Below are 15,629 nucleotides of genomic sequence, written 5' to 3'. Positions count from 1 at the left end.
CTCTAAAGTTTTACATTGTTTTGTTTTTCAGTGCAGTTATGTAAAAAAATTTCTACATTTATAAGTTGCACTTTCACAATAAAGAGATTGCACTACAGCACTTATAAGAGATGAACTGAAAAATACTATTTCTTTTGTTCATCTTTTTTACAGTGCAAATATTTGTAATAATAAATAATATAAAGTGAGCATTGTACACTTTGTATTCTGTCTCGTAATTGAAATCAATATCTTTGAAAATGTAGAAAAACATCCAAATATTTATAATAAATTTAAATTGGTATTCTATTGTTGTTTAACAGTGTGATTAAAACTGCGATTAATTGACAGTCCTATTCAGAACTACAAGTCAAGGATTACATTGTTTGCTCCAGTTTTCTGTACAGAGCGGCCTACGGAAGACTCTGGACTTTTACAATTTGTTGCCACTGCATGCTTGCAATGTCCTGCCTTATTCTTTGTGCCATGCAGCTTTACTCTCCTTCTTCACACCTTTCAAGAGTCACTTCTTTTGTTTTACCTTCCATTGCTAATCACTACTCTGGCCTTTATTCTTGATCATGGTATCAAGTTAATGATAGATGGCTTAAATGCACAAATTGGCAACAACTCTACTGGCTGGGAAGGAGTCATGAGCATAGCAGCAGAAGGCATCCTAACTGATAATGGTGAATGGCTTTTGAATCTCTGTGGCACAAACACCCTAATGATAGGAGGCGGTCTTTTCCAGCAAAAGAGGATTCCCAGGCTCACATGGAGATCACCAGACAACGTCTGTCAACCAGGTAGATGATGTGTGTATAGCTAAGAGATGGGCATCTTCTCTGAGGGATGTCAGAGTCAGCAGGGGAGCAGATGTTGGCTCAGATCATTATCTTTTAGTGGACATGTTATAACAAACTCAAAAAGATCATGAAGGCAGACAAAAAGAGCGTTATAGCAGTGGATAAGTTCAAAGACAGAAACACACAGCAGATTCCAGATTGCTTGTAGCAACTGATCCAGTGTTTTCTAGGACTAGGCTGATAAAAGTCTGGAAAGCAAATGGTGGAACTGCAAGAAGGCCGTCGAGACAGCACAGGTAGTAGTGGGCCTCCGAAGAGGGCAGAAGAAAGAATCATCCATTACATCTGGAACAAGGGAACTGATTGAGGAGCAGGAAGCTTTGAAGGCAAAAAAGGACCAGTGCAAGATGCAGGCAGAACTTTTAGAAGTGGATGCAAGATATAGAGTAGAAGACAAAGAAATAAATATATTCAGCGAGATGGAAATGCCAGGATTCAGAAGGCTGCAGAGGCATAAGCAGCACTACAGGGTGCAGACTTCAAGCAACTCTAAGGAACAATGAAAACCTCTCAGGAAGAACCAGACCATCAGGGACAATCATGGACAGAAGCTAGACAATAGAAAGAATATTTCCATTCCATATTAAATTGTCCAGCGCTGATGATCATGCACAGGTTCATGAGAAATACCAATGCTAAGCTAGAAACAGAAGAGGGACCAACAATGGCCGATGAAATTAAAATCGCTATCAAAGAAAGACCTTAAACAGGGGAAAGCTCCTAGTGCTGACAGAATACAAGCAGAGATACTAAAGTGAGAGGTGAAATTCTGACTGAGGAGCTAAGAAAACTAATAAAATATGGGTGAAAAAACAAGCGCCACAAGACTGGAAAGATGGCATTACCGTGACATTGCCAAAAAATAAAGGGTGACCCCCCCGCCCCCATCCAATCCCCCCGCTTCCTGTCCCCTGACTGCCCCCCATAACCTCCTGCCCCTTATCCAACCCCACTGCTTCCTGCCCCCTTACCATGCCGCTCAGAGTGGCAGGACTGGAAGCCGTGCCGCGTGGTGGCGTAGTTGCGGGGGAGCAGGGACAGCAGGGGAGGGGCCAGGGGCTAGCCTCCCCGGCTGGGAGCTCAAGGGCCGGGCAGGACGGTCCCACGGGCCGGATGTGGCCCGTAGGCTGTAGTTTGCCCACCTCTGGATCATGCCATGCAATTGTACTAAGCATGCTACTGTACAGAGAAGAGACTTGGCTGATGACTGTGGTTAACAAAAAGTGATAGGAGGCTGCCTACCACAGCTGGCTGAGGGAGAGACTATAAAGGACATGGAAAAACAAAACAACAAATGTGAAAGCAAGGGAGCCAACAGAGCAGGACATGTGAGTGAATATCAAAGAAAGCAGGCTCAGGTGTTTGGGCCATGTACGCTGTAGGGAAGAGGGGAGACATGCTAAGCAAGCATTGCATTGGGTACCCAACGGAGGAAAGAGAAAGCGGGGAAGGCCAAGGAAGAACTGGGCAGAAGACAGTGGCAGAGGACATAGAATGTGCTGGTGTCAGCGGGGAAGAAGCGCTACAACTAGCAAGAGACCGTAATCAGTGGAGGAACTGGACTGCCTGATGTGACAGCAGCACAGATAAGGTCTCTAAAGTAAAGACTTTTTTAGCTTATGAGACTCATGGTCCTTCAGCTTTAATTTAACCCCCCTTTTCATGATTTTTTAAAACTAGTGTCTGTCACCTACCAAAAAAATCAGCAAGAGAGATGTAAGCTCCTCCGCTGTTGACATCACTTATATTTGCATGCTAAGCCCTATATATATTGCTACATAGTCTTGTTTAAAGCCACTACATTACTGCCTCCCAACACAGATAATATTGGAAGGCAAATAACTCAGACCAGAAGCAGCTCAGATTACAGTTTTATATACAGTGATTAACATGTTCTTTGGGCTTCTGATACTACTATTCACTGAAAATGGAGTAACGCATGCAGTTTGAAGCTAAAAAGGCATGTGTCCAAACAGAAGACTTCAAGGGCATATAAAAGACAAATCAAATTGTTTTTTTAACATGTATTGGGGAAAATTAAAAATATATATACTAACATCTAGAGGTCTTTAGAAAAAAACAAAGAAGGAAAAATTTTCCAAGGCACAAATGGTAGTTAGGCACCTAAATTGCCATGTATTTGAAAATCTTCCTCAAAAACCTTGCAGGTGATCTTTAAGTTGTTCTTAAAGGGATAATGCAAGGTATATTTTGGTCCAAAATAAAAATGTAATAAAAATAACTGTTTATAAAACCAAGTAACAATAGTTAATATTTCATTTTTTGAAAACTATATAATTCCTTGGAAATTTTTTAACACATTTCTTTTAAGTCTTTGAAATGTAACATTGCAACATTGTGCTAATGCATGAGAATTTGAACTTAAAACTCAGCAGATGCTGATTATGAAATGAAGTGAAAACTATTACATTTTCACTTTCTGAAATGAGAAAAATGCAAGAAAAGTCTGATTCAAATTTCTTTGAGTTTCAAAAAGCTACGATATTGTTTGTGACAGAAAAGATCAGATTTTTTAAAAAATATTCATTTTAATTTGATAGTATCTTAGAAAAAAGCCAAAGTGATTAAGTTCTATTTGAAACAAAGGGCATTTGCCAAATGGAAAAGGAGGTAGATGGTAAGGATGCAAAATTCCATTTTCATGATTCAAAATGTGCAATGGAAATAAAAGAAAACATAAAGTGAATACTAAAAGTATTACAAATGCTCTTTGAAATCAATGCATAATTACAAGAATTTTCCACAGAATTGCATTCAGAAGTACATTTAAAATGTAAGCAATTTTAAAGGGTTAACCCAAATGTATAAAACCCAGAAATTTCACAGACTAACCTGAAAATCTGATATCCTGGCATCAAACTAATATTGTTGTGCCAAAAAATAAAAATAACAGATATAACAGAATAACTTTTTTTTTGTAAAACAGCTAAAATTTAGGAAACTAACAGAAGATTATTTTATTACAGGAAAATTTGAGATCACTGATAATAATCTTACTTTACATTTATCCACAAGGATCTCAAAGTCTTTTATTATTATCACGTGAGCCTATTACCACTTCATCCATCACTAAGATATAACTACTTTTGGGGGAGGAATCAGCAGCCATCCTGCACTGACAACTCCACTCAGCAGGACTGAGGAGGGAAAGTGCAGGTTAATTCTCTAAGTAGACAAAAAAAGTAACTTGTCAAATTAGAATTTGGCCATAATATCAGGATCAAACGCTCTTGTGAAACATGGCCCAAAATGTTTACCAACCACACAAGTGATCAGGAGCTTGGTTTTATGTCTTATCTTAAAGGCAGGACTTCCAACAAAAGATTGTGCAATTTAGCACAGCCTTAGAGAGAAGAGCGAAACCTGTTACACCCCCAATACTATCTGGGTTTTCTTTGGAGATCTCCCATTCAAGTGCTGACCAAGCCCAATAGTACTTCACTTATGAGATCTTACAAGATCACAACCAAAGTTGGCCTGCCTACAGGCTGTAGAGAAATATTTATATTGTTTGTTAAAGGCTTAGGGTATGTTATCTCATTGTATGTATTTCCTTTCTTTCATATTAGCAGCATAAACATTTTAGGGCCAGACTGTGGCTACTGAATCACTGTCCACACCAGGGAGGGAGTATGCTGCATCTGGAACTTCAAGGAAGAATTCTGGAGAATGCACAATGCAGTGGCACCCAATCATTACCCTTGCAACTAGTGCAGCACACGTTCTCCTCCATGCCTTGCTAGTTACGCTGCCCAGTGTAGACTGCAAGCAGGGCAAAGGCCTACCATCACCCTGCCCCCTTTCAGGTGGCTACTGCTAGTAAGGAGCATTGCCTGTTCTATGCAAACGGGAGCACTCACTAGTTGCCCCAAGGAGGCATAAATGGGGGAGATTCCTTCCAGAACCAGGCACAAATGAGCTCTTAGTATATTACAATTTTTTATATATAAATGTTTCCTTCATACCTCCCTCCATTTCGTCTCATTTACTTCTTTGTACTGCAGCTCATACTCCAGCGTAATCCATCCCTTCTGAACGTCGGCTGATGGTGGTGGATCCCATCTCACTTGGATGTCTGCATGGATCCCGGTCAGGCTGGTGTTCATTAGAGTCCAGTTGAGACCGACAGGAGGATCAGGTTGTACTGTTTATTTAAACAGCGTGTTGGAAATAAAACAGTTTTCAGTCTGAAAATCACTATTCTTGCTCAACACTGTTCATGATTAAAGAAGTATTTGAACCACACATACAGTAATTCCAGTCTCAACCTACAAATTAATATAAAAATTACTGAAGATTTGATAACATTCATTTGAGTCAGACATTTTGCACCTAAATCTCAGAGGGCCCATCACACAGCCCTGATGCTGAAAAAACTCCTGCTGACTTTAAGGATAAAATCCTGGCCTCATTAATGTCAATGGCAAAACTTCTGCTAGCTTTAATAGGGTTAGGATTTCACCCTAAGATTACATAGGAATTTAGGAAAACCAGATATGTATGTTTCAGAATTTTGAAACTCTGGGCCCAAAACTTTCCCTGAACTCCTAACTAACAACATTTTGCTCATAATAGTTCATGGATTTATATTATATTTTAAAGCTAATCTGTGCTGAACTGTGCATTTAAAAGAAAAGAAAAAACAAAAACAACCTCCCCCATACCAAACGAATTGAAATCCATGGGAGTTTTCCCCTCTATTGGAACATTTTCCTAGGGTATACTTTCAAGCTTTATACCATCTACTTTTAAAAGATTATTCTTTACCACAGTGTGAATTTAAATATATAAAACTCCCAAATTAATGAAAAGAAATCATGGTAACCAAGCCAATGTATTTGATTATATGTATCATATTATAAAAATAAAGCAGTGTAAAATATATAATGGAAATGTACCTATTTCATCAACACTGAAGCATTTTTCATCTAACACTTCATCTTTATTGATAAGCTTAACACAATAAGTTATCCAAATAGAGGTGTACGATGTGTTGAAATAACAGCTATTTTCTCCTGCAGTTACATAATCGGGACATTCTTTCCATTCTTCATCATTCCTAGAATTACAACAAAACACATATTACAAGGTGGCTAGTGGCAAGTCACAGCTACTATAGAAATGGAAATGAGGAATCATGTCTGTATTGATCATGTTTTATAATAAATTACCCAAAGCCACCCGAAGCCATATGTATATGATCATGTGGCTATTTTTATGGGCTTTGGTGAAATTCCAAAACAGGCTGTTAGATTATATTGTTATGCTGGAAGGTATTAAACATCTGCTATCAATCACAGGCCTGGGTAAAGTTGGTGTGTGTACTAAGCACCCTTCATTCAGGCTAAGTGGAAGGAGCAATTAAATGTTCCTTTGTGTAGTGAAAGATGAAACAGTAGAAGCCACCACCCAAAACACTGGCCAGCTTCTCCTCCTAACAGAAACAATCCAGCAGACTCCAAATATTGGCTACCAAGTCAGGCAAAGGGGCAATGATATTTCTCTAGCTTCATTTTCATATGGCAGGTCTGAATAACGCCAGGATTTTCAAAGAAAAATGGCAAAAGTCTTCAGTTAAAACAAAATGAAAAGACTCAGACTAACAAGAGCTTGTCCCCCGAACCATTACATATATTTATAGGTGTACAGTGAAGCTGTTTTGGATTTTCTGAGGGAAGAATGGATGCCTCTACATTTCTGATGCATCATGCACTGGGAAAGAATCAGATTTGAATTGTTGAAACCAGTGTGAGGAAACAAGGCAGCTTGAAGTAGTGGTGTGATAGAATACTGAGACCCAGTAGCTGATCCAGCACTCTGATCACTTAAACAATAATTAGCTCCACCCAGAAAGTCCTGATAGAGGAGGAGAAGCTGGGGTTTGGTGAGCTAAGGAGCAAGTTATCGCACGAGTTGGGGATAATTAGTTAGATGTAGTTATATGTGCTGCACAGGGACTGTGATGGGGACTTGGTGGTAGTAATATTAATAAAACTCAGAGGTCTTGACAAGCAAGAGGTGTCCAAGATTGTTTGTGAGGGACCCCAGCATGGGAAAGGAGCCTGCCCTGTCACCGGTTTTTAAAGACTAAATGGCAAATTTAAAAATCAGAACAAAACTGTACAAACACTGGGCCTCCTGATTCTTCCTTCTGCCTGCTGAGATAGGTGTAGGGAACAGTAGGAGACAGCTTGCACCTCTCCATTCATAGGGATGCCAGGCGTTACTTCGTCACAGCAGTCCTGAAGACTTCCCTAACTTTTTTCCTGACTTCAGGGTGCACTTGAGAATGGCTGGGGCATAAGGATGCCATGACTATACCTAGGGTGGCCTGGCACATCTCCTGCACCAGGGGCTTCTGTGTGAGCTGGTGTAGAGCCAACCTAATGCCAGGTCTTTGTGTGGTAGGGAGACACCCTGCACAGACTCTTTCATGGGGATAAGGGGGTTCCAACACTTTGCACAGCCCAGGATGATGATGAGCTTCCCTCTAGATTTTTTGCATGTGTGGAAGGTGATAGAATTTCTGCAGTGGTTTTCTGGAGAGCCCTTAATAGTCAGTATCTGAAATCAGTTTCATTTCACCTGAGTAAAGTTGATAAAGGAAGTTTACAAGCCACTGGAATTGCTAACAGAATTTGAAGAGAAAAATAAAACAGTTGTTCCTTTGTCTTTTATGCTGGATGAGAACTCTGCAGAAGTTCATAATTTTAACAAATTACACTGCTCAATGAAACTTTTTAGAGGAAGATTATGCCCACCTGAAATGTAAAACAAAGCCAGAGACATACTTAAAGACATTTATTTTAATTGCACTCACTGATGTCTTTAACTTCATTGTCAAGAGATGTGAAGATACATTTCTTTCTTCACAAAACAGAAAATATATTGTGGAAAACAGTCTTTAATAGTCTGATGTTTGCTGGAAAAATTATAATCCGGTTTCTCCGTTCATGTAGCTTGTAATACTTGAAAACAGGGTATATGTGCGCTAGAAACTGACAGACCACTATATCACAGAAATACTTCTAATTAATCTTTTCTCGATTTGATTGCAATTCAGGCTGTAATGGGAGCTGAAACAGACTGGCATGGGGTTACCCAAAATGCAGCCTTAGGTTATATGTTATATGAAAAACTAAAATGTGGCCCACATCTGTCCTCTCCCAGAAACAGTAGGGTTAGGACAAAAGTAATCAGCTATAGGCTTTTGTTGCTGGTGAAAAACAACAAGCAAGTTGTATTCAGGTATCAAGAAAGATACAAGTACAAGCAAATATTGTGAATGTGTGCTATTTTTTAACATGAAAATTAAGCAAAGCCCTTGGGCTCCTGGCAAGTAGGCACTGAGGCCCTTGATATTGCAAAGTTTGGCCACCTGTGGCTTAAAATAATAACCCTCTACCCAGAAATAATTTAGAATATGCTATCTTTCCAGCATGCAAACATACTGCAATGCCCACCAGCAGAGATGGAAGCTATGCACATGTACCAAGAAGAGAACATATCTCCATATGGCACAGTCCTTAAGCAGGTTTCAGAGTAGCAGCCGTGTTAGTCTGTATTCGCAAAAAGAAAAGGAGTACTCGTGGCACCTTAGAGACTAACCAATTTATTTGAGCATAAGCTTTTGTGAGCTAAAGCTTATGCTCAAATAAATTGGTTAGTCTCTAAGGTGCCACAAGTACTCCTTTTCTTTTTGAGTCCTTAAGCAGGCATTAGGCAAAACTTCTATACCCTGAATTACATTATAAGAATATGGTCAGAAACTTAAAGGCAAGAAAATTCATGGTTAGCAATTCTATTAATCACCTAGTAGTCCAATGATTATGTAATAATCAAATGGCACTGCTACAACATTCCCTGTCCCTTGAAGTCTTAAATTTAGATTGGTTATCTTTCTAAACAATATGCTCTAGCTCAACCAGAAGTTATGGACTTGATGCAGGAGTTACTGCATGAAATCATTGACCTATGCGATACAGGAGGTCAAATTAGGTGAACTCAGTGTTGCCTTCTAATCTATGAACATACAATAAGTGGCATTAAATGCAAATGTGTATAACAACATACCCTAATGACCTCTTTTGCCATTTAGTTCAATTTTTTATTACATGATTCTTGTTTCCGGTAAGAAGATAAAATGTGTGATATGTCCAATTTGTGTGGAACTGTTATATTGAGTTATTAAATGGAACCTACTTAGTCTTTATAGCTCACGCTTTACAGTTGGACACACACAGAGATATCACAATTATCTGATAATCATTTACATTAGATGGAATAGTGGCATCCCTGAGCATTTAGGATTCAAAGGAGTTCAAACTAACAGTTGATTTAGGAAGCTTCTACTAAAGCTTGAACCAGAATTTTAGATGGGCCTGAAGCAGACCCCCAGATGTGAACACAACTCAAACTTGGTAAGGTTCAAAAACGTGGCTTTAGTTTCAAAGCTGTCTGTTAGGTTCATAGGGGAACAAACGAAAACCCCATATCCTAAACCTCTTCCCCAAACTGTGGGGTGTTCAAATTCCAGATTCTGCACCTGGGGCCTATTTCTACTAAGAATGTTTCCTTCGGTGTTTAACCCATTCTTTCCCAATCCATATTAGTCATTGCATTATACCTGACAAATAACAGACATCTTTGGTTTCAAAAACATTTACTTAAACTGTGCCTTCTTAGCCTTTTTTCATGATATGAAATGAATTGCTTTGCATTTTAATGAGTGACTGTTAAGCATTTCAAATTGCATACTCTCTTTACCTTCTCATATACAACAGTTGTACTGTTCCTGGAGTAGTGAGGTTGTAAAAATCCCTATCTGTCCAATGACATGAAAATGTTTCCTGTTCAGGTGATCTGCACTTGATGATTTGTGGCCGTCCCAAAATAACTAATGAAAAATGGGAAGAAAAAGAAAGAAATGAAACAAACATGTAAAACCAGACAAATATTGTGCTGAAATCCTGGGCTCCACCTTAACAACCACCATCTTGAGATAAAAAAACCCCACAGCGTATTGCTATTATTGTTACCAATAAACATGGATGACTTTGCCCCCCAATTGTTTGTACACACAGCAAAGTACACACTAGAATGTGAGCAGAACACAACTTCAGATCCAAACTCCCCTTTTATTGTGAGGGTGTTCACCATCCAAACATAAAGTCATATAAACATTTTGCAAGTGATGCAGATCCTGATAATGGGCCAAATCAAAAGCTCTGATCTAACACGGTCAAACTACAGAGTGTTTGAAATAAGATCCAGGGTGAAATTCTGTCCCCTTGAAGTCAATGGGACTTTTGTTATTAACGTCAATGAGGCCTGGATATTACCCCTAGACTTTCCTACTTGCGTCCAGTGAGCCTCATTCACTACACAACCCTGCCTGATTTACTATCCAGCCTGGACACTGAATAGGGTAGGTAACAACAGCCACTAAAGCAAGATGAAATAGGAATGTGGTAACAACAGTCACTAAAGCAAGATGAAATATTTTCAAGGAATAGTAAATCCTTTTGACCTAAACAAAATATTTGTTTTCTTGTTTTTTGGTCTGGTGAGAAAAAACTAAAAACAATTCAGTTTTGCTTCTAATACAATAATTTTTATTTGTTTTTTATTTTTGGTTCAGCCAGTGAACCAGAAAAATAAATTATTCACTCAGTTCTATCTGTGATCATGGAAATAGAGATTATAGTAATGCATATACACAACAGGGCTGGGTGGAGTAAAAACTTACAAAAGCAACCTCTTTCATCTCCTAACTTTATTTTTATTTATTTTATTTGTTTATGTTTATTTCAAGACTATTTTTGAATAAGTTGATCCTTCAACGGCCTCAAGAGTTTTTAGGCATGAAAGAGATTTCCCTACAATACATATGTGCTCAGTTTCCTGATTTGTAATTTATGACTTTGTTTTTTACAATCAGTGCCAACGTTTGTAATACACATTTTTCTAGCTGATTGCCTCTAGCCGCTGTGTCAAGTTTCCAGGCTCCACAAGAGCAAGTCTTAGTGATCACAGGAAAGGTTGTGAACTTGACTTACATAATGCTTGGCACTCTTTGAGCAAGTCTCCTTTGCTTCCCACTAAAAAACAGTTATCAACATGTAACAGAGCCCTGCATGAGCTCTGTCTCCTGAACATACTGTACCAAAACTGTGATACACAATAGCTAAATTAATTTAGACAAAGTGAGCAGGTTTAGGCTACTGAAGGTAAAGGTTAAAGACATTAATCTGGGAATCTCTCAAAATGAGATTTAAAACAGACTAAAATAGCAAAACAAAACACTGAGTGAGTATTCTTGTTTTCCTACTTGACCATATCAGCTAAAGTATAAAAGATGCAGTCAGCAAAAATGTTCACTCTGTGCACTTTAATGGATATTAGACTAGTTAGTAATCTCAAACTTGCTAAATATTCAGGCCCAACAGCAGAAGGTATTATGAAGTAGGTAACACTCCAGTGACTCTGTGGCTTCCATTATAACCAAGCACATCTGTAAAAAATTCCTAGTCTCTGCCTTGGAGATCAGCACAATGTACAACTACTACAGTCATGATACAAAAGCCAAACAAACTCTTCAGATCCTGCTGTTTATTTTGTTATGACCACATATTAGCTATGGTCTGAGCTCTGGCTCAGTTGGAAGTAGCTGCTCCAATACAGTAGCAAAACCAGTGCATTTTATGGAAATAATTGAGAATGCAAGCATGTCACCTATCTCTTGTGATTATCTAGCTTGACGTTCTTTTCCATATAGCTCAGTTTCAACCGCAAATATGGTTTAGCCACTCAAAAACAGTATATTACTGTAACTACAGACTAATGGAGACAGTATGTGTAGCCAGCCCTTTAAACAAAAAGCTATGTAAATTAAAATAGAGGGAAATCAATCCACAAAGGACTGAGCCCTGACAGAATACTGAAGCCTAAATTTCATTAAGTCTGTAAATTTCAGTCTGTAAATGAAATGTGGTACATCCAAAAGTAGGCCACTTACAGCTTGATTCATGGCAGAACTCCCACTGAAACCAGTGTGCTAATATTACTTTGAAAAATGATGGTATACTGCTCTGGATCAAGGGCACTGTGTGGATCCTTGCACTGAAGGATTGTGCAGGCAGGTCTACTGTTCATTCCCCCTTCAAAGAGTGCTGGGATAAACTTTGTCTTTCAATCTGTAACTCTCAATTTCTTCTTGTAATAAACTGACAGTCATTGGTGAGCATCTTGGTAACTACAACAGTAGCATGACGCTTTTCTCTTGCAACTAACAATCGGTTATTTATGTCCTCTTCAAAGGCTTGAAAAGCTCTGAGTGTTGTGGGTTGCCCTGCTAATCTATTTAATGTAGCCTTCTCAAGATCATCTGGTTTTATTGTACCAAAGTGTATGCTGTCCTTGATGCTGTCCTTGTAGCGCTTTCTGGGACGGCCTTGATTCCGATGCCCTTGTGCCAATTCTCCATAGAAAATTTTTATGGGGAGTCGATCTTCAGGAATCCTAATGACGTGTCCAACCCAGCATAGTTGGGCTTTAATTAGCCTGGCCTCGATGCTTATGGCATTTGACTTTTGGAGAAACTGCAGGTTGGTAATTTTGTTCTGCCAACGGATGCCCATGATGGTGTGCAGAGACTGCATATGGAAGGCCTCTGGCTGTTTGATATGCCATTTGTATGGTGTCCAGGTCTCACAGCCGTAGAGGAGAGATGTGAGCACAAAAGCATGTTCCCTACTAGATGGGATCAAAACTATTCAGTTGTTTGTCACAGGTCCTAAACTGCTAATACAGAGAGGAGATTATCCTTTAGCTCAAGTGTCAGGGTCCTGTGCTTTTTGAGCAACAGGATCCGAGGTCTTTCCCCACTTTCACCATGAAATTTCAAGTGGCCATGGATTTGTTATGTTAATATATTTGTGTAGTGATGTATTAGAGGCAGGTAGGGAACAAACTGATCTCCACCCCCTAACCTAACTACTGCTCCAAAAAAAAGTAAAAATCAAAGTATAAATTCTTAGCCTGGGTTTCAGCCAACAAACCTTATGTACTGAACACTAAGAGAGGGCTTTATCCTTTACCCAGTAAATTCAATGGCTAAATTCCCATTCACATCCAATGGGAGATGGATAAAATCCCTAGCATTTCCTAATTAGTTCTCCTTCGGCAGATCTGATGAACAAGCAAATACTTTGATTACAAAAGAAAGCAGATGTTTCTGATCTAGATGAGATTAAGAAGCTCTTCTTTATTTAATACAGGGTTCTGGTAGATGAAAATGTAATGTAATGTAATGATGCAAATGATATACAGAATCAAGCTACCTGACCATAACAGATGCAGAAGGCCATATTCTCTCTTAAAAACAAAAAACTTCTGGTTGTCTATTTAAAAGGTTTTTATAAATTACAAAGACAAGTGATAATGCAGAACAAATCAAAAACAGAACACACACATAAGAAACGATGGACAACATGTTCTAAAAAATAAAGTGGCCTTAGGAAAAGATATTTTATGCAACAGGAAGTACTACTTTCATTTAAGAAATTCTCAAATTGATCACAACGTAGAATTAGAGGAGCTTAATGGAGAAATATGGAGGAGAAAGTAAAGGAAACAGCTAAGTGGGAAATAGACATTAGGAGCTGAGAGACTATTTATTGTAGTTGGAAGTTCATATAATGAAACTGAATGCTCAATCTGAACTTACCCCTATCCACTAAGGTCAATGAGTTTGGTGTTTATTTTAATGGAAGTAGGATGATGTCTACTATGCTGGATATCAAGAGAGCATGTTCTGAGATTCTAACTCAGTGACTCTTTCAAGATACACAGAGAAATGAACAGTGCTGGCTATCAATAAAGGCAACTTCAAATATACACAGCCTTGTGCTAATAAACTAATAAGCACCAAATATGGGGAAACTGGGATTTTCTCTCCAGATGTGGTAAACAGATACAATAACACTAGCAAAGTAGGCCACTTTCTAGTCTATCACTAACTAGGCTCCAGGTAAAACCTTTGCATGAATGGATAGCAGTAAGGTTCTGGGTCAACTCCCCTCCTCCATTTGGGAAATGGTAGAACTTTTTTCATGAATGTAAATCAGCAATGGAAGAGATCCCTTTGCATGACAATGCCTGGAAGAAAGAAAGTAGAATGTTCCTGTATCTGAAAAATTAAAGGTTTTATTGCTGAGGCTTGGTCTACACCACAGAGTTAGGTCGATGTAAGGCAGCTTACGTTGACCTAACTCTGTAAGTGTCTACACTACAACGTTGCTCTTCCTGCTCCTGTAAATCACTTATTACACAACCTAATAAATCTACCTCTGTGAGAGGCGTAGTGCTTAGGTCAGTGTAGTTAGGGCAATCATTTCATTGCTTACGTCGACAGTGGGCTGTGAGTCCCAGGGTGGAGTGGGGGACGCTCTGGCTGTGAGCCCTGAGGGGGCTGACAGCTTGGGCTATAGGTCCCAGGGTGGGGCTCCAGCTGCCAGTGCTTCACAATGCCCCACACAGTTAAATCAATGGAAGCACTCCTGGTAATTACTGCGGTGGCTGTACATTGACTTAACTTAGGCCGACTTAATTGTGTAGTGTAGACAAGGCCTAAGATGGTTGGAGGAAAGGGCCGAAGAGGAGAACATTCCCAGCACCAATTTGCTGCCAACACTTAGGATATCAGAATGGCCTTTTTACAAGGTTTCATTGGTCATTTTTGCCTCAGTGGCACAGAAACTCTTGGCTACTACATATCTGTAGACATACAGAAACAGAGTTAGACCAACTCTATTGTATGGCAGTATAATGTGGGTGCTGAGGAACACTGAAGAGCAGTGGATTGAAGTTTTCCATTTGTAGCCTATAGGTATAGGTATTTGCCAGGTAAGACATATGAATAAGTTAAGGCAGTAAAGCAATGAGCCCTACATGCCTCAGGCCTGTAAGATAACAGCTTATCTAAACAAGGCATAAGGCCCAAAGCCTTACATGTGCAGTTAACCAGGAGTAACCTTGGATCATAAGCTATCACAAGACAGAGTGCTGTATTGACTAAACTGTTGACAGGTAACCACAAGATGCTAATTTATACCAGTTTGGCATATTTTAAGTTAGGAACATCAGTAGATGTCCCACCACAAGAACACCAAGGTAATGAATTGACATACATGCTAATAAACTTGAGGTAATAAACCAGCCAATTAGCCTATGGGAGAAGGGCACCCCAACATTAGTAGGGTGAAGAAATACAAATAAGGAAAAGGGAATGAAATCCCTATTGATTACGCATTAGTAAGGCTAAGATTTTGTCATGGTTATTTTTAGTAAAAGTCAAGGAAAGGTCAAAAGCAATAAACAAAAATTCATGGAAGCCACAGCAGCAAAAGTCACAGACAGGTCACTGCTTCTGTGAATTTCTGTTTATTGCTTGTGACCTGTCTGTGACTTTTGCTGCTGCGGCTCTGTGGTTTCCCCTGCCACTGTGGTGGCTGGGAGCTGTGGAGTTCCCCTTCTGCCCACGGCATCTGGAAGCTGCAGGGTGACCATATTTCCCAAGGAGAAAACAGGACACCCCCAGCCGCTTGCCCGAGGCGTCCCACTCCCCCTTTGTGAGGCTGTCGCCCACCACTGAAACCCTGAGGAGGGCCCCCTCGGGAATTTGTCACCTGTCGCTGGAACCTTGTCGGGGGGCCCCTGTTGCTGCTGTCCCCAGAACCCTGCCAGGGTCCTGCTGGCTGCCAG

General features: G+C 39.6%; 1 protein-coding gene across 3 annotated transcripts in view; it reads right to left on the bottom strand.

The window, feature by feature from the left end:
- The window catches only part of GHR (growth hormone receptor), a 204,499-nt gene that overhangs the window by 10,477 nt on the left and 178,393 nt on the right, over window positions 1–15,629 (bottom strand). For all 3 annotated transcript variants that reach the window (XM_043547246.1, XM_037902742.2, XM_043547247.1), the window contains exons 3-5: window positions 9,633–9,762; window positions 5,765–5,925; window positions 4,832–5,010 (exon numbers count right to left, since the gene is read on the bottom strand). In XM_043547246.1, the coding sequence (XP_043403181.1) occupies window positions 4,832–5,010; window positions 5,765–5,925; window positions 9,633–9,762 (470 nt within the window). The remainder of the gene's footprint in view (window positions 1–4,831; window positions 5,011–5,764; window positions 5,926–9,632; window positions 9,763–15,629) is intronic.

This window comes from Chelonia mydas, chromosome 5, assembly GCF_015237465.2.
Source record: "Chelonia mydas isolate rCheMyd1 chromosome 5, rCheMyd1.pri.v2, whole genome shotgun sequence".
Lineage (NCBI taxonomy): Eukaryota > Metazoa > Chordata > Testudines > Cheloniidae > Chelonia > Chelonia mydas.
This window is presented reverse-complemented; position numbering and strand designations above follow the sequence as displayed.